This window comes from Nycticebus coucang, chromosome 6, assembly GCF_027406575.1.
Source record: "Nycticebus coucang isolate mNycCou1 chromosome 6, mNycCou1.pri, whole genome shotgun sequence".
NCBI classification, from domain to species: domain Eukaryota; kingdom Metazoa; phylum Chordata; class Mammalia; order Primates; family Lorisidae; genus Nycticebus; species Nycticebus coucang.
The window spans coordinates 121,803,772-121,825,557 of NC_069785.1; the positions used below are offsets into that span (position 1 = coordinate 121,803,772).

Sequence of the window (21,786 nt, forward strand, 5' to 3'; positions counted from 1 at the left end):
AAGAAATAATTTTTTTTTTTTTTTGTAGAGACAGGGTTTCACTTTATACCCCTTGGTAGAGTGCTGTAGCCTCACACAGCTCACAGCAACCTCCCAACTCCTGGGCTTAAGCGATTCTCTTGCCTCAGCCTCCCGAGTAGCTGGGACTACAGGCGCCCACCACAACGCCTGGCTAGAAAAGAAATAATTTTAAATAATGTTGAGCATCTGTGTGTTTGCCACTTGCCATTTACCCTAAAACATAAAACATTGCTAATAAAATTGATATCCCTGTACTGATCACTTCCTTTCTCTTTCCCATCTCCCCACCATCAGACCAATATCCTAAATTTGGCATTTATTGTTTTTGTGTATTTTACATAGGGTGTACACAACATGCACACACGTTTCTAAATATATATATTTTGCATTTTTTAAACTTTAGTAGTGTCTTTCTGTATGTACATTTCTGCAGTGTATCATACATGTTAAAGATATAGCTATAGTTTATTCATTTTCATTCTTTAAATAGTATTTCACTGCTTTATATATGAAAAAACCATAGTTGATTTTCCTGTTTTCTCATTGATGGACTTTTAGGTCATTTATACCTTTATGAAAAATAGTAACTAAAACTAGATGCCATGGTTGTTCCTGTCATAAGTTAATAGGCTTTAAATAATGACTACTGGCTGGAAAAAAACAAAACAAAAAAAACCCAGTAAAATAGGAGAAAAACAGACACAAATTTTAAATACATTTTTTATAAAACCTGCATGCTTAGGGTAGACTAATTTAACTAAATATTAAAATATACGCTGAGAAATCTTGGTTTCTAAATACTGTTCTCTAATGAAAGGAAACAGCTCCTTAGAGAAATGGTTGATTCTATAGCTGAAGCAAGGAAAGTGAAAGGTGAGCCTGGAGCATCTCGTAATGCAAGAAAGCAAGGAGGTATTCAAAAAAGATGATGGGGACTGGGAATGGTGACTCACATCTGTATTCCCAACACTTTGGGATGCCAAGGCAGGAGGATTGCTCGAGGCCAGGAGTTTAAGACCAGACTGGGCAATATAGCAAGACCCCATCTCTACAAAAAAATAGAAAAATTTGGGCAGCGCCTGTGGCTCAAGGAGTAGGGCGCCAGTCCCATATGCTGGAGGTGGTGGGTTCAAACCCAGCCCCGGCCAAAAAATAAATAAATAAATAAATAGAAAAATTAGTTGGGGGTAATAGCATATGCCTGTGGTCCCTGCTACTTGGGAGGTTGAGGCAGAAGGATGGCTTGAACCCAAGGAGTTTGAGATTGCAGTGAGCTCTGATGATGCCACCATACTCTAACCCAAGCAACAGAACAAAACCTTGTTTCTAAAAATAGAAAAGAGAATACAGAAAGGAAAAATAACTGTACAGTGAAGAAGCCTGGCTGATCAGCCTCAAACAAGTGATCAATGTTAATATCCCCATAAGTCATGTCAATATCACATGTGCCTGATAATGATAAAACCTCTGTGGTAGTCTTCTAAGAAATTTATAGCCTCAGTTAATTCATGAGTAAACATCAGACAGACCTAATTTGAGGAACATTTTACAAGATGCCTGACCCCACTATTCATCAAAAGCATCAAAGTTGTGAAAGACAAGGAAACACCAAGAAACACTTCCAAACTGGAAGAGAGGGTGGAGACGCGGAACTAGTGCAGCATTGTATGCTGAATCGGTTCTGGAAACAGAAAAAGGACAATGGTGGAAAAAAGTGCTGTGAGCTGAGTAAATTCTCATTTAGTTGATAGTATTTGCCAGTGTTAATTTCTTAATTTTGATAAATGAACCTTGTTTTGTGAGATGTTAGTATTGAGGAAGCTGAGTAAATGGCATGTGGCAATACTCTTTGTAATTCTTCTGTAGATTTAAAATTACTTCAAAGTAAATAAAAAAATTTTTTAAACAAGTATTGTGTTGATAGTACTACCTATGATGTATTGCCAAAACATTGAACCCTGATCTACACTTGGTACAGGTGAACATATTCCCCACAATTATACTGCAGCAAAATCTAGATTAGGGGAGATTCTATAGGTCAAAAATTGTATTCTCCAAAAAAGTAAATTTGGGAGTAATACTTGTATTCTCAAAAAAAAAAAAAAGTGAGGTGGAGGGATGGGGAACTTGTGGATTAAGAGAGTTTTAAGGGGGGCGGCGCCTGTGGCTCAGTGAGTAGGGCGCCAGCCCCATATGCCGAGGGTGGCGGGTTCAAACCCAGCCCCGGCCAAACTGCAACCAAAAAATAGCCGGGCATTGTGGCGGGCGCCTGTAGTCCCAGCTACTCGGGAGGCTGAGGCAGGAGAATCGCGTAAGCCCAAGAGTTAGAGGTTGCTGTGAGCCGTGTGACGCCACGGCACTCTACCGAGGGCGGTACAGTGAGACTCTGTCTCTACAAAAAAAAAAAAAAAAAACCCTCTTTTTAAAAAAAAAAAAAAAAGAGAGAGTTTTAAGGGATAGATTCGATCCTGATACTTTTTTTTTTTTTTAATTTTTTTTTTATTTTTATTTTTTTTTTACTGTTGGGGATTCATTGAGGGTACAATAAGCCAGTTACACTGATTACAATTGTTAGGTAAAGTCCCTCTTGCAATCACGATCCTGATACTTTTAAGAATCATATAAGGTCAGATAAGTTTGTGGACTCATCCTAGAAAAAGTGCCACATACCTCACTGCTGAGTATCACTATGGTCACCGTTGAGGTATTTACATAGGGAGGATATGCACACCCGTCAAAGCGATTTCGCAACTGTTTCTGGAATGGCCATCAGTGCTGTTGTATGAGTTTGGACAATTAAGTTCAAAAACTTATCCCAGAAGAAGTGCTGCATACCTCATTGCTGAATATCACTACAGTCACCAGATAGCCAAGAGGAGTACCTGGAAGGTAATCATGGTGATATTCAGCAATGTGGTATGTAGCACTTTTTCTAGGATGAGTTCGTGAACTTAATTATTCAAGCTTGTAAAACAAAAAAATTTTGAGACCTTGTGTTTGAATAGTTATCTTTGATATTTAGGATTATTGTTAATATTTTGGTATACAGTTGGTATTGGTTATATTTTTTAAAGAATTACACACTGCTTGGGAGGCTGAGGCAAGAGAATCACTTAAGCCAGGAGTTGGAGTTTGCTGTGAGCTGTGATGCTACAGCACTCTACCCAGGGTGACGGCTTGAGACTCTGACACCCCCCCCAAAAGAATCACATACTAAAATATTTAAACATGAAATGATATATCTTCAGTTTGCTTCACAATAATCTGGGTATGGGGTAGGGCAATAGTTGGGGGTATGACTGAAATAATCGTGGCCATAAATTACATGATTGCTGCAGCTTGTGAGTATATAGAGGTTCATGGTGTTATTCTCTCTACTTCTGCCTTTTTTTTTTGAGACAGAATCTTAAACTGTCACCCTGGGTAGAGTGCCATAGTGTCACAGCTCACAGCAACCTCAAATTCTTGGGCTAAAGCCCTACCAGCCTCAGGGTATGTGGCTGGCACCCTACCCACTTGAGCTATGGGTGCTGCCCTTCTGCATATTTTTTTTAAGTGACAGGATGGAGTTTATTGGCAGAGAAACATTGATAAGCAAAAGAACCTCCAGCAGTGGAGATGGGGGAACCCAAGTGGGAAGCCTTGACAATAGATGTTAAAACCAAGACTCAGATTATGTACTTACTTAAAGTCATTGGACTAAAAGGAAATAAGCTAGAATTTAATGTAAGTTTTTCTGGCACTAATGCCATTGTGCCAGAAAGAGGCGTACATACTGATGAAACTGTATATTAGAAAGGGGTAGAGGTGGTGATGCCTGTAGCTCAGTGGGTAGGGCACTGGCCATACACACTGAGGTTGGTGGATTCGAACCTGGTCTGGGCCCCCCAGCTAAAACAACAATGACAACTGCAAGAACAAAACAGCAACAAAAAATAGCTTGGAGTTGTGGCAGGTACCTGTAGTCCCAGCTACTTGGGAGGCTGACGCAAGAGAATCGCTTAAGCCCAAAAGTTAGAGGTTGCTGTGAGCTGTGATGCCACCGCACTCTACCCAGGGTGACAGCTTGAGACTCTGTCTTTAGAAAAAAAAAAAAAGTGGGGGGTGGGGTAGAGGACATGTGAAAAAAGGATGAGAAGAAAATCCTCTAAATAGTAGTAGTTACTGGGTTAAAATGGTAGGATTATAGATGTTTTGGTCTTTTTTATTTTTCCAAACTTAACTACAAGTGTTTCTCTCTCTCTTTCTCTCTGTGTGTGTGTTTGTGTGTGTGTATAAAAATATATATATATATATATATATATATATATTTTTTTTTTTTTTTTTTTTAAGCTTACAGTACCCGGTATTCCCAGGCAGTCTCCCATACAAGTACTAACCAGGCCTGACCCTGCTTAGCTTCTGAGATCAGATGAGATCGGGTGCATTCAGGGTGGTATGGCCGTAAACTAGTGCGTCTGTATTTTAAAAGACAAAGTACTAGAACTTTTAGAACAGTAGTACCTAAATTTCATGACATTTCTATTAGTCTGTTTTGTTAATATTGACATTCAGTTTTATTAGTATTGAAAGATAGTTGGTACTCCAGTAGAAGCAGTAGAGAATTAGCATAATGTGAAAAGTGAAAAGTACTTGCTCACTAGCTGCATTTTTATTCTTGCTGATTTTATCCCTTCCCTTTACATATACTTTTTGAAACAGTGGTAATTTTTAAAAATACTAATCTACACAAAACATGGAAGGAAGAAAAAAGCTCTCCTAATCCTATGAGTCTAAGAGAAGAAGTGTTTTAGTATGTAAACTGTCAAATTATTTTCAGAAGTATTTTTGTCACTTTTCTATTTTTCGTCTTTTTTTTTTTTTTTTTGTAGAGACAGAGTCTCACTGTACCCCCCTCGGGTAGAGTGCCGTGGCATCACACAGCTCACAGCAACCTCTAACTCTTGGGCTTACGCAATTCTCTTGCCTCAGCCTCCCAAGCAGCTGGGACTACAGGCACCTGCCACAATGCCCAGCTATTTTTTTGTTGAAGTTTGGCCAGGGCTGGGTTTGAACCTGACACCCTTGGCATATGGGGCCGGCACCCTACTTACTGAGCCACAGGCGCCGCCCTCTATTTTTCATCTTTGTGGGTGAATACTTAAGCATTCAGACCTTTCCTTGGAACCTGGAACTAGATTACAGGCCTATTGTGTAAAGCATTGTGTGAATTTGTTTGAGGGTTGAATATAAAAATTTAAACTAAGTCTTTCAGCATTGATAGGTAAAATCTATTTTAACATGTATGTTGTTCCTTTAAAATAGGCATTCCAGAACTAGGTTACTGCTGCTTATAAATTTTTTTGGGGGTGAGGGGGACAGAGTCTCACTTTGTCACCCTTGATGACTTCTGGGCTTAAGCGATTCTCTTGCCTCAGCCTCCCAAGTAGCTGGGAATACTGGCGTCACCACAATGCCTGGCTACTTTTAGAGGTGGGGTCTCACTGAGGCCAAGATGGGTGAATCACCTGAGCTCCTGAGTCTAAGACTAGCCTGAGCCAGAGCAAGACCTCATCTCTTAAAAATAGCCAGGCATTATGACTGGTGCCTATAGTCCCAGCTAATTGGGAGACTGAAGCAAGAGAATCACTTGAGCACAAGAGTTTGAGGTCGCTGTGAGTTGTGATGCTACGCCACTCTACCCAGGGCAATAAAATGAGACTCAGTCTCAAAAAAAGAAAGAAAGAAAATAGCATGTTAAATATATTTTTTCTATTCTGGTTTTAGTAGAATTCTGATTTTCTTGAGCATAATATGGTAAAGTTGAGAAGAAAGTTCCAGCAGTTAATTGTAGAAGGAGAAGAATAAGCTCTACAAATAGTCAAAAAAAAAAAAAAAAAAGATTGTTTAGGCCAGGCACAGTGGCTCATGCCTATAATTCTAGCACTTTAGAAGCCAAGGAGGAGGATTGCCTCAGGTCACAAGTTGGAGACCAGCCTAAGCAATAATAGTAAGACTCCTATCTCTATTAAAAAAAAAAAAAAATTAGAAAACTCAGCTGAGCATCATAATGGTGCATGCCTGTAGGCCCAGCTACTCGCAAGGCTGAGGCAGGAGGATCACTTGAACCCATGAGTTTGAGGTTGCAGTGAGCGATGATTGCACCACTGTAATCTAGCCTGAGCAACAGAGTGAGACTTTATCTCAAAAAAAAAAGAATGTTTAACAACAGCAAATAGTTGGACAGTTCTTTCTAGGCCAAGAAATCTCACAGAAAAATAAATGCAGTTTCTAATATTTTCTCTTTTTCAAACCAGCACAACAGATTTGTCCTGGACTGTAAAGACAAAGAGCCTGATGTACTATTTGTGGGAGACTCCATGGTGCAGTTAATGCAGCAATATGAGGTAAAGGTGGAAGGGATGAGGGTTGGTCGTGGCTATAATGTACGACAGGCTTTCACTTTGAGCTGAACATGTCAACTTATTTCTGACTTAGAACAGCTGTAATTTAGAGCGTAAGAGAAATCAGACCTTGTGTTCCTTGTGCCACCATACATAATAAGACCAAGAAGAAAAAATAGAGTTGTTAATAACTAAACTCCCTTGTATTTCTTTATTTCTGTTTTTTTTTTTTTTTTTCCTGAGACAGAGTCTCACTCTGTCATCCTTGGTAGAGTGCTGTGGCATCATAGCTCACAGCAACCTCAAATTCTTGTGCTTCTCTCAAGACATTTGTGAGCTCTTGTCTCCAACTTGTGAGCTCAAGCCATTCACTGACCTCGGCCTCCCAGAGTGCTAGGATTACAGGCATGAGCCACCATATTCAGCCTTTAAGTCCCTCTTTCTGATGTTACATTTGTTTGTTTATATTTGCCCTAGTCTGATTTTCTTGTTTGTATTTGCTCACTTAGATTTATTCTAGTCATGATTCTAACTTATTATTTTGCCATTTTTCTATTTTTAAAATATATATATATTTTTTTTTTTTCCTTTCACAGCCCTTATGAGGAATATTTTACATATATATTTATAGTGAGTTATTTCAATTCTTTGTTTAGAGTTAGGCATTTTTCCAAGACAAAATTTTTTTTTTTTTTTTTTTTGAGATAGTCTCACTTTGTCACCCTTAGTAGAGAGCCCTGGCGTCATAGGTCATAGCAACCTCAAACTCTTGGGCTCAAGCGATGTGCTTGCCTCAGCCTTCCAAGTAACTGGGACTACAGTCACCTGCCACAATACCCAGCTGTTTTTAGAGTTGGGGTCTCACTCTTGCTCAGGCTGGTCTTAAAGTAGTGAACTCAAGCAGTTCACCCACCTTGGCCTCCCAGAGTGCTAGGATTACAGCTACCATGTGTAGCTATAGCTACCGTGTTAGCTACCATGCCCAGCTAAAGGAAATTTTTAAAAAGAGATAGCTTTGGCTTAGCACCTATAGCTCAGTGGTTAGGGCACTGGCCACATGCACTGGGGCTGGTGGGTTCGAACCCAGGCAGAGCCTGCTAAACAACAATGACAACAATAACAAAAAAATAGCCGTGCTTTGTGGTGGGTACCTGTAGTCCCAGCTGGGACTGGGAGGCTGAGGAAAGAGAATTGCTTAAGCCCAAGAGTTTGAGGTTGCTGTGAGCTGAAGCCATGGCACTCTACCAAGGGCGACATAGTGAGTCTCTGCCTCAAAAAAAACGAGAGAGAGAGCTTTATTTCTTTTTGGCTCTAGCATTCTAAATGTCTTTATTTTTTTGTTTCTATTTCATGCTAATTTTTTTTTGTAGAGACAGAGTCTCACTTTATGGCCCTCGGTAGAGTGCCATGGCCTCACACAGCTCACAGCAACCTCCAACTCCTGGGCTTAAGCGATTCTTTTGCCTCAGCCTCCCAAGTAGCTGGGACTACAGGCGCCCGCCACAACGCCCGGCTATTTTTTGGTTGCAGTTTGGCCGGGGCCAGGTTTGAACCCGCCACCCTCGGTATATGGGGCCAGCGCCTTACTGACTGAGCCACAGGCGCCACCCTCATGCTACTTCTTTAAATAGTTTAATAAATGGAAATGAGAATTTATTGGGTTGTCACCTTAACTATAAATGTTGGTACCTCTTAAGGGGCATCATTAAGTTGTGACTCAGTTCTTGAGCTGAGGCCTAACACTGCATTAAGAAGTGAGTTATAGGCTCAACACCTGTAGCTCAAGCAGCTAAGGCGCCAGCCACATACACCAGAGCTAGTGAGTTCGAATCCAGCCCAGGCTTGCCAAACAACAATGACAACTACAACCAAAAAATAGCCCGGCATTGTGGTGGGCACCTGTAGTCCCAGCTACTTGGGAGGCTAAGGCAAGAGAATCACTTAAGCCCAGGAGTTGGAGGTTGCAGTGAGCTGTGATGCCACAGCACTCTACCCAAGGCAACAGCTTGAGACTCTGTCTCAAAAAAAAACAAAAAGAACTGAGTTATAGGTCACGTCCAGTAGGTCACGCCTATAACCCTAACACTGGGAGGCCTACTCGGGTGGATTGCCTGCCTGTGCTCAGGAGTGCAAGATCAGCCTGAGCAAAGTGAGACCCCATCTCTACTAAAAATAGGAAAACTAAGGCAAGAGGATTGTTTGAGCCCAAGAGTTTGAGGTTGCTGTGAGCTATGACACTGTGGCACTCTACCAAGGGTGACAAAGTGAGGCTCTATATCAAAAAAACAAAACAAAAACAACTTAGTTACACAATAAGATCAAAGCTTTTTAAAGAGTGAGTAATATGCCATTTGCAATGTTACGTTTGAATAGAGAAAATGGAAATTATTACATGTACCTTGCAACACATTATAATTGAAGGATTTTTTTTTTTTTTCCCTGCACTAGTTTTAGCTTGACTAAATCAATTTTTCTCTTTTTAGATATGGCGAGAGCTTTTTTCCCCACTTCATGCACTAAATTTTGGTATTGGGGGAGATACGACAAGACATGTTTTATGGAGACTAAAGAACGGAGAACTGGAGAACATTAAACCTAAGGTGAAATGGAACTTAACATTTAAAAGAATGTCATTAATATCGAGTCTTTTCAAATAGTTAAACAGTGTGAAACTAGTAGTGAAGAAACATTAAAGCACTGTTTCTTTGTTGCTCTTTGCTTCATGCCTCTTTATGGTAAGTGATATTATTGCTTAAGTGTGTACTAAAATACAGTAGAACCTCTTTAAGTTGACCACCCAAGGGACTGTAACAAACTGGTCAACATGTGGAGGTGGTCAACATAGAGAACTAAGCCTACTGTACTGATAAACTATATGTGTTACATATCCAGTCTATGAAAATTAGGTCACCTCACTAGTGGTCACTGTAGAGAGATGGTCAACTGTTTATTCAAGAAACCAATGTATTATTTGCCTGGATTATATTTGTAACTGTTATAATTATCTTATTCAGTTGTAGGAAGAGATTTGATGCTAATGAGGTATGCTACTGTATGGAATGCATGGACCTGGGGCAGCGTGAGCGAGAAATTTACGGGGGGGGGGGGCATGGGAGGAGGACCATGATGTACTCGATGTATCTGTTAACTATATAAACAAATTGATAATTAAGACCTCCAAGTTCTGAAGAAAATTTGAAGCAGATGTGAACAAAGGAAGATTTCTTTTTTTTTTTTAGAGACAGAGTCATTTTGTCACCCTTGGTGGAGTGCTGTGGTGTCATAGCTCACAGCAACCTCTAGCTCTTGGGCTTAGCCGATTCTCTTGCCTCAGCCTCTTGAGTAGCTGGGACCACAGGCACCCGTCACAACGCCTGACTATTTTTTGTTGCAGTTTGGTCAGGGCTGGGTTTGAACTCACCACCCTCGGTATATGGGGCTGGCGCCCTACTCACTGAGCCACAGGCACCGCCCCAAATGAAGATTTCTATTCAGTACCTTACCACATTATAAATGTCCTGAGTTGGCACACTGCGTATAATTTTTTTCAAATCCTGAAAGAAAAAAGAAACAAGGCTCAACCACTAGTAGAAGTTGCTTTCATTGAGAGCATTTTATTCTTTGCCTTTCCAAAAACTTTACCCACCTGCCTTTCTTTCAGGGGTAGAATGGAAAGTTACTTTGTTGGGTCACTTAATGAGATGTATGTGTCCGAGTGATAACCACCTTATAAAGTGAATGTTTTTAAAGAGGAAAAACTTGTTAAAATTGCATATTACCTCCACCTGAACCTCTACCTCTTTTCCTTTCCTTGAGCGCAACTAGGTATTTCTATTACACTCCCTTGGGTACTTTTTATTAATTTTTTAAAAAAGGTACTATATAGAAATCTTTATGATATGAGTTGGATGTATCTTCTCCTAGGTTACATTTTTAAACCTCATTTTAAAATTGAGGTTTCATTTTAATATTTTATATATGTGGAAGGTTTTGTTTTTATACAGTTGAATTTATTCATCTTTTTGGTATAGCTTCTAGTTTATGAGAAATTAACTTCCAGCTTTATGATAGGATTCTCTGTCATTTCATCCTAGTACAATTTTGCTACTTAAGTATTAGTTCACTTAGAATTAATCCTGATAAATAATGTGAGGCATAATCAGTGTATTGAGATAGCTGTCCAGTTAAAGTTGGTGAAGCCAACACCATTTGAGAAGTTCTTCTTCTTTGGTTGTTGAAATAAGATTTTCATCTAAATGTTGGATATTCCTTTATTCCTTCCTTCTCCTTTTTTTCTTTCTTGAATTACAGGTCATCGTTGTCTGGGTAGGAACAAACAACCATGAAAATACAGCAGAAGAAGTAGCAGGTGGGATTGAGGCCATTGTACAGCTTATCAACACAAGGCAGCCACAAGCCAAAATCATTGTATTGGTATGTAGACTTCAGTGGGTGGAGAGTGACATCTTTTAGGTTAGCTGGGAAATGTTTTTAGAAATATGTTCACTCATGAATGTAGAGAATCTTTATTCGGGCTAGGCAAGGTGGCTCATGCCTGTAATCCTAGCACTCTGGGAGGCTGAGTCGACTGGATTGCCTGAGCAAGAGTGAGACTGTCTCTACTAAAAAATTGTGGCAGATGGCTGTAGTCCCAGCTACTTGGTAAACTGAGGCCACAGGGTTGCCTTTGACCAAGAGTTTGAGGTTGCTGTGAGCTGTGATACTATAGGACTCTACCCAGGTGACAGCGTGAGACTTTGTCTGAGAGAAAAGGGGAGTGGGGGGCAGCACCTGCAGCTCAGTGGGTAGGATGCCAGCCGCATACACTGAAGCTGGAGGGCTTGAACCTGGCCCAGGCCAGCTAAAATCAACAGTGACAACTGCAACAGAAAAAAATAGCCAGGTGTTGTGGCAGTTGCCTGTAGTCCCAGCTACTTGGGAGGCTGGGACAAGAGAATCACCTAAGCCCAAAAGTTTGAGGTTGCTGTGAGCTGTGATGTCACAGTACTCTACCAAGGACAACTCTGTCTTAAAAAACAAAAAAGAGGAAGAGAATCTTTATTCTGTGAGGCAGACCCCTTCTCTGATATTTAGTGGTCTCACCATTCCCCATACCACCTGTGGAGCTTTTTTTTTTTTTTTTTTTGATGCAAACAGCAAGAGGATTTTATTCCAGCATGCTGGGGCTTAACTCACAACTCTTTTAGGAGCCGAGGAGTCAAGCCGTGGGGCTATCTTTTATTCACTCATCCTTGCGTCTTTATTTAGAAGTGTGGAAATTCAGGTAGCTTTTTTTTTTTTTTTTTTTTTTTTGTTCCACTAATAATATTTTTTTAAGTTGCACATGAGATTTATCTGAATCCTGAGTCTCTCTTACCTTTTTGTTATTAAGACAGAGTCTCGGGCAGCACCTGTGGCTCAAGGAGTAGGGTGCTAGCCCCATATGCCGGAGGTGGCGGGTTCAAACCCAGCCCCGGCCAAAAGAGTCTCACTTTGTTGCCCTGGTAGAGGGCTGTGGCATCGTAGCTCACAACAACCTCTAACTCTTGGACTCAAGTGATCCTTTTGCCTCAGCCTTCTGAGTAGCTGGGACTACAGGCTCCTTCCACAATGCCCGGCTATTTTTAGACATGGGGTCTTGCTCCAGCTCAGGCTGTTCTCGAACCTGTGAGTTCAGGGCAATCCACCCACCTTGGCCTCCCAGGGTGCTAGGATTGGAGGCGTGAATCACCTTGCCCAGCCCTGAGTCTCTTTATTTTATTGAACTTAGATTTGGATTAACTTAGCTATATCTGTTCCACTGTTAATATGTTAAATGTGGTGTATTTATTAGAATCTCTGAATTTTGTTAAACATCAGAAATTCCATGTGCAAGAAAATTGGTACTGGGCCAGGCGCAGTCCATATTATACTTTATGATTTGGGAATTAGAGGAGAACAGGGTATGTTTTAGACACAAAAGTTGTTATTTGAGTTTAGTTTTAAAGAATTCTTTGGTCTTCAGACAAATGGGGAAAGGAAAGAAGATAATGCCCCCATTATAGAGGGGAAAAAGGAAATGATCAAAGCCTTGATATACACACATTTGTTGGGTGAGTGGAGGATGATGGGATGGTCAGGAGAAAGAGGCCATGACCAGGTCATGTAGGAATTTATGTGCTATGTTAGGGATTTTGGATTTCATCTGATAGTTTCTGGGAAGTCAGACCTCATTTTTTATCACATTGTATTGAATTTACTTGTTAATGATAGTTTATATTCTGCTATTCTGTAAAGGATTATTTTGTGGGTTAAGAGTCCATGTTTGAAGTATAGTGACTGCTACGTAGTAGGTGCTTAGGAAATATTTTCTTTCTTTTTTTTTGGAGACAGAGTCTCACTATTTTGCCCTCAGTAGAGTGCTGTGGTATCACAGCTCACAGTAACCTCAAACTCTTGGGCTTAAGGGATTCTCTTGACTCAGCCTCCCAAGTAGCTGGGACTATAGGCACCCACCACAACACCTGGCCTTTTTTGGTTGTAATTGTCGTCGTTGTTTGGCAGGCCTGGGCCGGGTTCGAACCTGCCAGCTCCAGTGTATGTGGCTGGCGCCCTAGCCGCTCAGCTATAGACACCAAACCTAGGAATAATTTTCTTTATGAATATTGCTGAGTAAATCCTTCATAAATATTTTTTGTTTCAAGCAAACTTAAATTTGATATATAAAAGTTTTCAGGCTGGGCACAGTGGTTCATGCATGTAATCCTAGCACTCTGGATGGCCAAGGTGGGTGGATTGCTTGAACTCGGGAGTTTGAGACCAGCCGGAGCAAGAGCTAGACCTCATCTCTAAAAATAGCCAGGCTCTGTGGTGGATGCCTGTAGTCTAAGCTACCTGGGAGTCTGAGGCAAGAGAATCACTTGAGCCCAAGAGTTCAAGGTGGCTGTGAACTAGTGGTGACAAAGTGAGACTCTGTCTAAAAACAAAAGTTGTTTTCATTGTAGGATTATCTGTTTCAATACTGAAACATTGAATAGTCAACAGTGTAGGGGAATGATCACACCAGTCGTTCATTGAATAGTATACTAATCACGTTAAAATTGTAAGGGCTGTTTGAGGCTGGCATGGTGGCTTATGCCTCAAATTGTAGTACTCTGGGGAGGCCAAAGTGGGAGGATCACTTGAGCTCAGGAGTTTGAGGCCAGACTAAGCAAGAATGAGACCCTGTCTCTACTAAAAATAAAAGAATTAGGCTCGGCGCCCGTAGTGCACCAGCCACATACACCGAACCTGGCAGGTTCCAGTCTGGGCCAGGCCTGCTAAACAACAATGACAACTGCAACAAAAAATAGCCAGGCATTGTGGTGGGCACCTGTAGTCCCAGCTACTTGGGAGGCTGAGGCAAGAGAATTGCTTAACCCAAGAGTTTGAGGTTGCTATGAGCTGTAATGCCACCACACTCTACGGAGGGTGACATAGTGAGACTGTGTCTCAAAAAATAAAATATTTAGCTGGGCATTGTGGTGGGCTGCTTGGGAGGCTGAGGCAGGAGGATTGCTTCAGCCCAGGAGTTTGAGGTTGCTGTGAGCTATGTGAATGCCATGGTAGTCTAGCCTAGGTAGCAGAGTGAAACTTTCATTTCACAAAAAGGAGGGGCTGTGTGAAAATACTTCAAGTGAAAATTTGGACTATTAAACAATGTATTAGGAATTGCTTAAAATTATATATGCAGTTGGAATGGGACTATAAAAGAAAACAAAACAAAAAGAAAGAAAAGGAAAAAAAAGAAAACAAAACAGTTGTTAAAGGGTGAAAGAAGTAGGAATATAGTATTTTTCTGTTTTGTTTCCCTTAAGTAATATTTTAGCAGTTATTAAAAATTAAAGAGAAAAGTCGTGTCATACCCTTATTACTCACTTTATGAAGATGCTATGCAAATAGACAAATTATTTTTCTCATCCTTGATTAAAAATCGTGGGGGGGGGGGCAGGAAACAAGTATAAGAGGGACTTTAATAAATGCAATCAGTGTAAACTAATTTTTTGTGCCCTCAATAATTCCCAAACAATTAAAAAAAAAAAGTCACGTTGGTAGGTATGTTGCCCTAATTTTTTTTTTTTGAGACAGAGTCTCACTGTGTCACCCTCGGTAGAGTACTGTAGCATCACAGCTCACAGCAGCCTCAAACTCTTGGGCTTAAGCAATTCTTTTACCTCAGCTTGCCAAGTAGCTGGGACTACAGGCACTCACCACAACACCTGGCTATTTTTGTGTTGTTGTTGTCGTTGTTTAGCAGGCTCAGGCCGGGTTCCAACGTGCCAGCCCCTGTGTATGTAGCGGGCGCCCTAACCACTAAACTATGGGCGCCAAGTCTGTTGCCCTAATTTTGAGGATTAACCATTTTTTATGATTTTGATTGCTGTGGTATTCTTTGCAAGTCCGAAGAACACGAATAGTTACTGTTCACTGGCCATCTTTCCTGCTTGCTCCTTAACCATACTCTAATATTCAGCATTCAAGACAGCTGATCTGTATAAACTATTAGGTGTGGAGCCTTACAGTTTTAACAGTTATATGAGAGTTTAGTTTGTTTCTACAGTTTCATCTTGTTAAATTTTGAGGGGCTTAACGAGGATAGGCGATAGATCAGGGTAGCAAAGTCATAATTTCTTATGGTTCTTTTTTGAACTATATAGTCATACAATAAATTGGTAATCACAGTCCCAACTTTTTTTTTCCATACAGAGTCTCAAGCTGTCGCCCTGGATAGAGTGCTATGGCATCATAGCTCACAGCAGCCTCAAACTCTTGGGCTCAAGCAATTCTCTTGCCTCAGCCTCCCAAGTAGCTGGGGCTACTTGTGCCTGCCACAGTGCCCAGCTTTTTTTTTGTTATTGTTGTTGCAGTTGTCATTGTTGTTGTAGCTGGCCTGTGCCAGATTCAAACCCTCCAGCCTCAGTGTATGTGGCTGGCACCCCACCCACTGAGCTACAGGTGCCACTATAATCCCAACATTTTGCTGAAAAAAATTTAGACATGAACAAGTCCTTCCTTTGGATATAATTTTTGTTGTTTTAGTGTAATACAAAAAAATCTATTTTTTGTGAAATAAGACCTCTTACCATACCCTGTAAGAGAAACTGGTGGCAGAGTTTCTGCCTAAATAAAATTTTGTTGTGTGGCAGTATTAGAGGGCAACCAACTAAAAGGCTTGGATGTCTGACAGTGATTTATAATGAGGTCAGTTGTCTATAAAATTCCCTTTTAGTTTGAGAAGATGAAACCTTACTCTTGGCTGTGTAAAAATAGGCTTTTCTTTCTTTTTTTTTTTTTGGTGACAAGAGTCTCACTTTTTTGCCCTCGGTAGAGTGCTGTGGCATCACCGCTTACAACAGCTCTTGGGCTTAGGCAATTCTCTTGCCTCAGCCTCTCGAGTAGCTGGGACCACAGGCGCCTGCCACAACACCTGGCTATTTTTGTTGTTGTTGCAGTTTGGCTGGGGCCGAGTTTGAACGCACCACTTCAGTATATGGGGCCAGCGCCTTACTCACTGAGCCATAGGCGCCGCCCAGGCTTTTCTTTACTATCATAGGAGGACATATCTGATTTATCAATAGTAGATTATTAGCATATAAGATAAAAACATATTTAGAGCTGATCATGGTAGCATGCATCTGTAGGCCCAGCTACTTAAGAAGCTGAAGTGAGAGGATCACTTGAGCCCAGGAGTTTGATAACCAGCCTGGGTAATATAGCAAAACCTTATCTCCGGGAAACAATGAATTTAGGGCACAACCCTGTTTTATCTTACCAGATATTATGTGGCTCTGATTCATCAAGACAGCATTCGTTTCAGCACTCTTTCTCATGGTATATTATGGTATAGCTTCTATGTGGCATTAATAGATGAGGGTTTGGGGGGTTTCTTTTGTTTGTGTTTTTGGAGACAGATTCTCGCTCTGGCATCCTGATTTAGAGTGCCATGGCATAGCTCACAGAAACCTTGAGTTCGCAGGCTCAAGTGATTGTTTTATCTCAGTTTTTTGATTTTTTTTTTTTTTAGTAGTGACAGGGTCTTGTTATTGCTCATCTCAAACTCTCAGCTCAAGCAATCCACCCACCTTCGCCTCCTAGAGTGCTTGGATTACAGGCATGAGCCACCATGCCTGGCAGTAGATGAGTATTTGAGCTAGATTATTTTGATAGCCAAATGGAGAGTGGGTTGAACGGAAAACAACACTGGAGGTAGAAAGACAATTGGGAAATTTTACATTAGGTGAATAGTGATAAGTTCCTAACCTATAGTGGTATACATAGTCAGGATATAGAAAAGAAAATAGATGGCTCGGTGCCCATAGCACAGTGGTTATGGTGCCAGCCACATACACTGAGGGTGGCAGGTTTGAACCCAGCCCAGGCCAGCTGAATAACTGCAACAAAAAAATAGCTGGGCATTGTGGTGGGCACCTGTAGTCCCAGCTACTTGGGAAGCTGAGGTAAGAGAATTGCTTAAGCCCAAGAGTTTGAGGTTGCTGTGAACTGTGACACCACAGCACTCTACCCAGGGCGACATAGTGAGACTCTGCCTCAAAAAAAAAAAAAAGAAAATAGATTAGAGAAATATTTAAGATCTAGAAACTGAGTAATTTAACAATAAATAGATAAGGTATATGGCATGAGAGACTCAGGGATGTTGAAATGACTGGTTGTAAAGAGAGTATAGAAGGAACATAGTTTGATGAATTGCTTTTGGACATGTTAAGTTGAAAGTGCCTAAGGAATGTTCAAGTTTGGTTCCGTACCTGGGAGTTTAATAAGTAATTTTGAAGGTCTGGGCTGAAGTGTTTAGAGCAAGAAGAGTCATAGGCAGAGGATAAGTCCCAACAATTAAGGGACAGGAGAAGGAGAAGGAACCATATAGAAACTACGAAGAAATAGCAGGGCAGGCGAGGTGGCTCACCTCTGTAATCCTAGCACTCTGGGAGGCCATGGCGGGTGGATTGCTCAAGCTCAGGAGTTCAAGTAAGAGTTAAGACCCTGTCTACTAAAAATTAAAAAACTGAGGCAAGAGGATCAGTTAAGGCCAAGAATTTGAGGTTGCTGTGAACTATGACGACACCATGACACCCTGTCCATTGCGACAGAGACACTGTCTCATAAAAACAATATAGTTCATTGTTAACAGAAATCAAAGGTATAGAAAGTCCAAAATGGAGCAGGTATTGCAGGAGTACCTGAAATCACAAATAAGTAGAGAAAAACACGTGAATCTTCTCATTTAATGTTCTCTGCTCTGTCCCAGGGTTTGTTACCTCGAGGTGAGAAGCCCAATCCTTTGAGGCAAAAGAATGCCAAGGTGAACCAACTTCTCAAGGTTTCCCTGCCGAAGCTTACCAATGTGCAGCTCCTGGATATAGATGGGGGCTTCGTGCACTCGGACGGTGCCATCTCCTGCCATGACATGTTTGATTTTCTGCATCTCACAGGAGGAGGCTATGCAAAGATCTGCAAACCCCTCCATGAACTGATCATGCAGTTGTTGGAGGAAACACCTGAGGAAAAGCAAACCACCATTGCCTGACTGGCTCCCATCAGTGTTAATAGCATCCCAGCTTCCTCAGATCAGTTATGTCACTGGCACTACAGAATCCTTCTCTTTCTTAAGGCACTTTGCATTGTAGAATGTTTCTGGATGTTCATATCTAGTGTTGAAGGGGAGGAGGGATTTAAACTGGTCCTGTACATAAAAGGTTTGTTTGACACAGGAGAAAAATTAGCCAAGGAAGATTGTTGTTTAAATTCATTTGAAACTAGAAGCGGACTTTTTAGTTGTATGTGTGACATATTTTTTGAATTATCACTGTTTCCTAGGACAGCAGCAAGCATAAGTACTGAACAATATGAAGATCCTTTTCTTGGCCTTCCTCTGTATGGATTATGTCATATATAATAATTATCAGAATCACACTTACTTGGCTTTAAAACAGATGTTTTCTTCTAATTTTTAAGGTTCATAATTTAGTCTTTTGCTTTTCTTTTGCTTTCATATGTATCCTCAATATTTTCGTAATATTTGGCATCAGAGTGAACATGCTTTGTCATTCAAATATGGGAGACACTATAGTTGTATGTGAATTTGTTCTACTTTCTTAATCTTTCCTATGCTAAGCAGTGAAAAGACAGGTTTTGCCCCATTCAGGGGACTCTTGGGAGGGTATTATTTTTATGCTGCTGAATATCATGTCTGTAATAGACCCATGCATGCAACCTTTCCTCCGTTTTCGTCTTCATCCTCCCTTATGCCACCTCACCCCACCTTTTTTCTTTTTCTTGGTCCTTGTTGACAATTACAAGCTTTTAACACATTTTTGACCTAGGAGCTCTGTTGCTGGAAGTATACGTCCCAGCCAGTTACTCTCATAATATTACCAATGTAGAACTCATTCTTGTGTGATGGTCTGTGTTTTAGAATCTGTGTAGTGCTATCCATAGTCAGAGTTCGGGTTTGTTTTCTTTTTCACTTAAAAACCTGTTACAGTTTCCCTTTTTTTTTTTTTTTTTTTTTGTAGAGACAAGAGTCTCACTGTACCGCCCTCAGGTAGAGTGCCTTGGCGTCACATGGCTCACAGCAACCTCTAACTCTTGGGCTTACGCGATTCTCTTGCCTCAGCCTCCCGAGTAGCTGGGACTACAGGCGCCCGCCACAACGCCCGGCTATTTTTTTTTTTGTTGTTGTTGCAGTTTGGCCGGGGCTGGGTTTGAACCCGCCACCCTCGGCATATGGGGCCGGCGCCCTACTCACTGAGCCACAGGCGCCGCCCAGTTTCCCTTTTTTAGAAAAAAAAAAAAATCAGAACTCTGTTTCCCATTCTATGATGTCTGGCATTATTTCAAGTTTTATAATATCTTAAGATATATATTTTATTTCTCTTTATTGGCTTAGTTAAATTTTATCAATCCCCAGAAAATTTGGCCTTTTCCCATGGGTAAGCAAGTGAAGCTGCTCTTTAGAACATTCTACTTCTATTTCATCATTTTAGTGAAAAAGAGCTAGGTTTAACTTTTAAGGTTTCTCATTAATGTATCTTCTTAGACTTTCTTTCAAGAGAACTCTTTATAAAAATCTTAATGTTTGCTTGAGCAACACAAACTGCCATTTAGAAAAATAATGAGATAATAGATGGTTTATTGTTCAGTATACCTATGGAATGTGTGCAAACTGGGTCTACAAATAGATATTTTGAACTGGACCAGATGGGTATTGAAGTAACCCATCAAAATGTGCTCTGCAGTGAACTTAATGTTCAAGTTCAATAAGTGAGGTAATATGTTTTATGTGCTGTTTGCAAAGCAGATGGCAGTGTTTTTGTATGTTGGAGGAGGGGGTTGCTGATTTGTACTAAGACCTACTTCTGATTAAGAAGGGTAGAACTTGGGCTGGTTGTTTTTTGTTTGTTTGTTTTTCTGGTCAACTTCTTTCTAGAAATGTTTTTGTTTTTTGTCTTTTTTAAAAAATACTTTTTTTTGAATGTATCATGTCTTCATTAACAGAAAATACAGGTGGTGTTTACTAAATGTGTTTACTATATTATAATTTCCTTTTTATTTTTAGTAGCCCAGCTTCCCGAGTTTTTCAAGGCAGATTTATTCTCAACTGAGATGTAGTTGTTAATAGGAATGAGAATTAAGCCAGAATTTTGTGTGTGAAAAGACAGTTTCCTATCCAGGTCTTTTTCTTTTTCTCAAAGGATGGGAGTATGGCCCAAATGAACCCGTTAGGTTACTCCTGCAGCATGCGCTTTTAACTTCTCTCTTGACTGAGGATCAAATAATCCCTTTGTGAGCTGGCTTTCAGCTCCTTGGCTTATGTGTACATGTAGAAACCTCGGATATAAAACCTACATTTTATATCTACCAGAGCTATTCAAGCAATAGTATTTGAACCACTAGCCTTTTAAATAAAATTCTGCCCCATTACTAATGAGCAGATACTGAGTTCACTTTCATTTCTTACCATATTTCTTTGTACTGCTTTAAGCAAAAAGTGTTAATATATTTTTTGATTGACATCCACTTTGCTTCAGTGACAACTTACTGATTAGTCTTTGTACTTTTTAAAAAAAAATCTGTAAATTTAATACATTGTCCAAGTTAAATGTCCTAGTTGTCATTGTGATTAAGGGGCCAACTATCCAGGCAGCTAGCAGAGACATTATTCTGTTCCTCTCCCAGCAAATTTTAATTCCTTTGCCCACACATTCCTGCTACACTAGATGGTAGTCAGTGATGAAACTATAAAGATGTCTGCGGACATATCTTAAATGTGGCAGGCTGAAGATACACTGCCAAGGTTGATTTAGTGCACATTGTTTTTCTTTCCTTTTATTGTAGATTGCCATAGGCAGTGTTCTGGCTACCACCTTGGGTCTTTTTGGACTATTGAAGGCATCTGCCTAAGCCTGAAATCTTTTGTCATAAACCTTAACCTGAAACAAGAAGTCTTGAGTAGCTCATGCCCTGCTCTTAAGAATTGTCTCGTTTAAAAAAAAAGAATAATAGTTCTGTCTTTTTTTATTTTTTTAACCTAGTCACTGTTTACAGTTGTATGCTAAAGCCTGAAATATTGTCTGTGCTGCGGTGTCTGAGCATTGCCATTTTATATTTATTGCAGCGAAGAAGAAACTAAAAATATATGAAAATGAGGAGCATGTCCAAGCTCCTAAATTCTGTGTGGGTGCATGTGGGAGAAGTGAGTTGGGGTCTCTTGAAAGGAGGCATTTTGGAGAGGGGTCCCCCAGGCTTCTTCTTGGTATTCCTGCTTGGGGATCACTGCTGCTAGCTGACTGGACCTCCCCAACGAAAGTTTGTGATTCTGCTTTGGCAAAGTTTCATTGACAGTAGAACTCATTCTGTTTTAGTGTATATTTCGATATAAATGTAAACATCTCGCTCAAACTTGCTTATGTGTGTCTTCCTTATAGTTCAGATTCCAACGGGGAAAAAAAGAACGGGTTGTTTTCTTCTTATCATAAGGAAATTGGATACTTAGATCATCCTGCTGTTTTTCTGTAGAACTTAGCATACCAAGCTGACTCTAATCGCTTACCTTTTTTTTTTTTGGTAGAGACAGAGTCTCACCTCATGGTCCTCGGTAGAGTGCCGTGGCATCACACAGCTCACAGCAACTTCCAACTCCTGGGCCCAAGTGATTCTCTTGCCTCAGCCTCCCGAGCAGCCGGGACTACAGGTGCCCGCCACAACGCCCAGCCATTTTTTGGTTGCAGTTCAGCCGGGGCCGGGTTTGAACCCGCCATCCTCTGTACATGGGGCCGGCGCCCTACCGACTGAGCCACAGGCGCTGCCGTATCGCTTACCTTCTTAAACATGTAAGATGGCAAAGTGG

The 21,786-nt window shown here is 40.7% G+C and overlaps 1 protein-coding gene and 1 non-coding gene across 2 annotated transcripts in view; one reads left to right on the forward strand and one right to left on the reverse strand.

Moving 5' to 3' along the window:
* PAFAH1B2 (platelet activating factor acetylhydrolase 1b catalytic subunit 2) overlaps positions 1-21,338 on the forward strand; it is a 33,459-nt gene extending 12,121 nt beyond the window's left edge. The window contains exons 3-6 of the mRNA XM_053593269.1: positions 6,318-6,407; positions 8,888-9,004; positions 10,716-10,838; positions 17,686-21,338. Of these exons, the coding sequence (XP_053449244.1) occupies positions 6,318-6,407; positions 8,888-9,004; positions 10,716-10,838; positions 17,686-17,964 (609 nt within the window). The 3' untranslated portion in view covers positions 17,965-21,338. The remainder of the gene's footprint in view (positions 1-6,317; positions 6,408-8,887; positions 9,005-10,715; positions 10,839-17,685) is intronic.
* On the reverse strand, positions 4,352-4,470 carry LOC128589269 (5S ribosomal RNA). Its single transcript, XR_008380878.1, has one exon. It is a non-coding gene; the product is annotated as a 5S ribosomal RNA (ribosomal RNA).
* Positions 21,339-21,786: the final 448 nt, after the last annotated feature.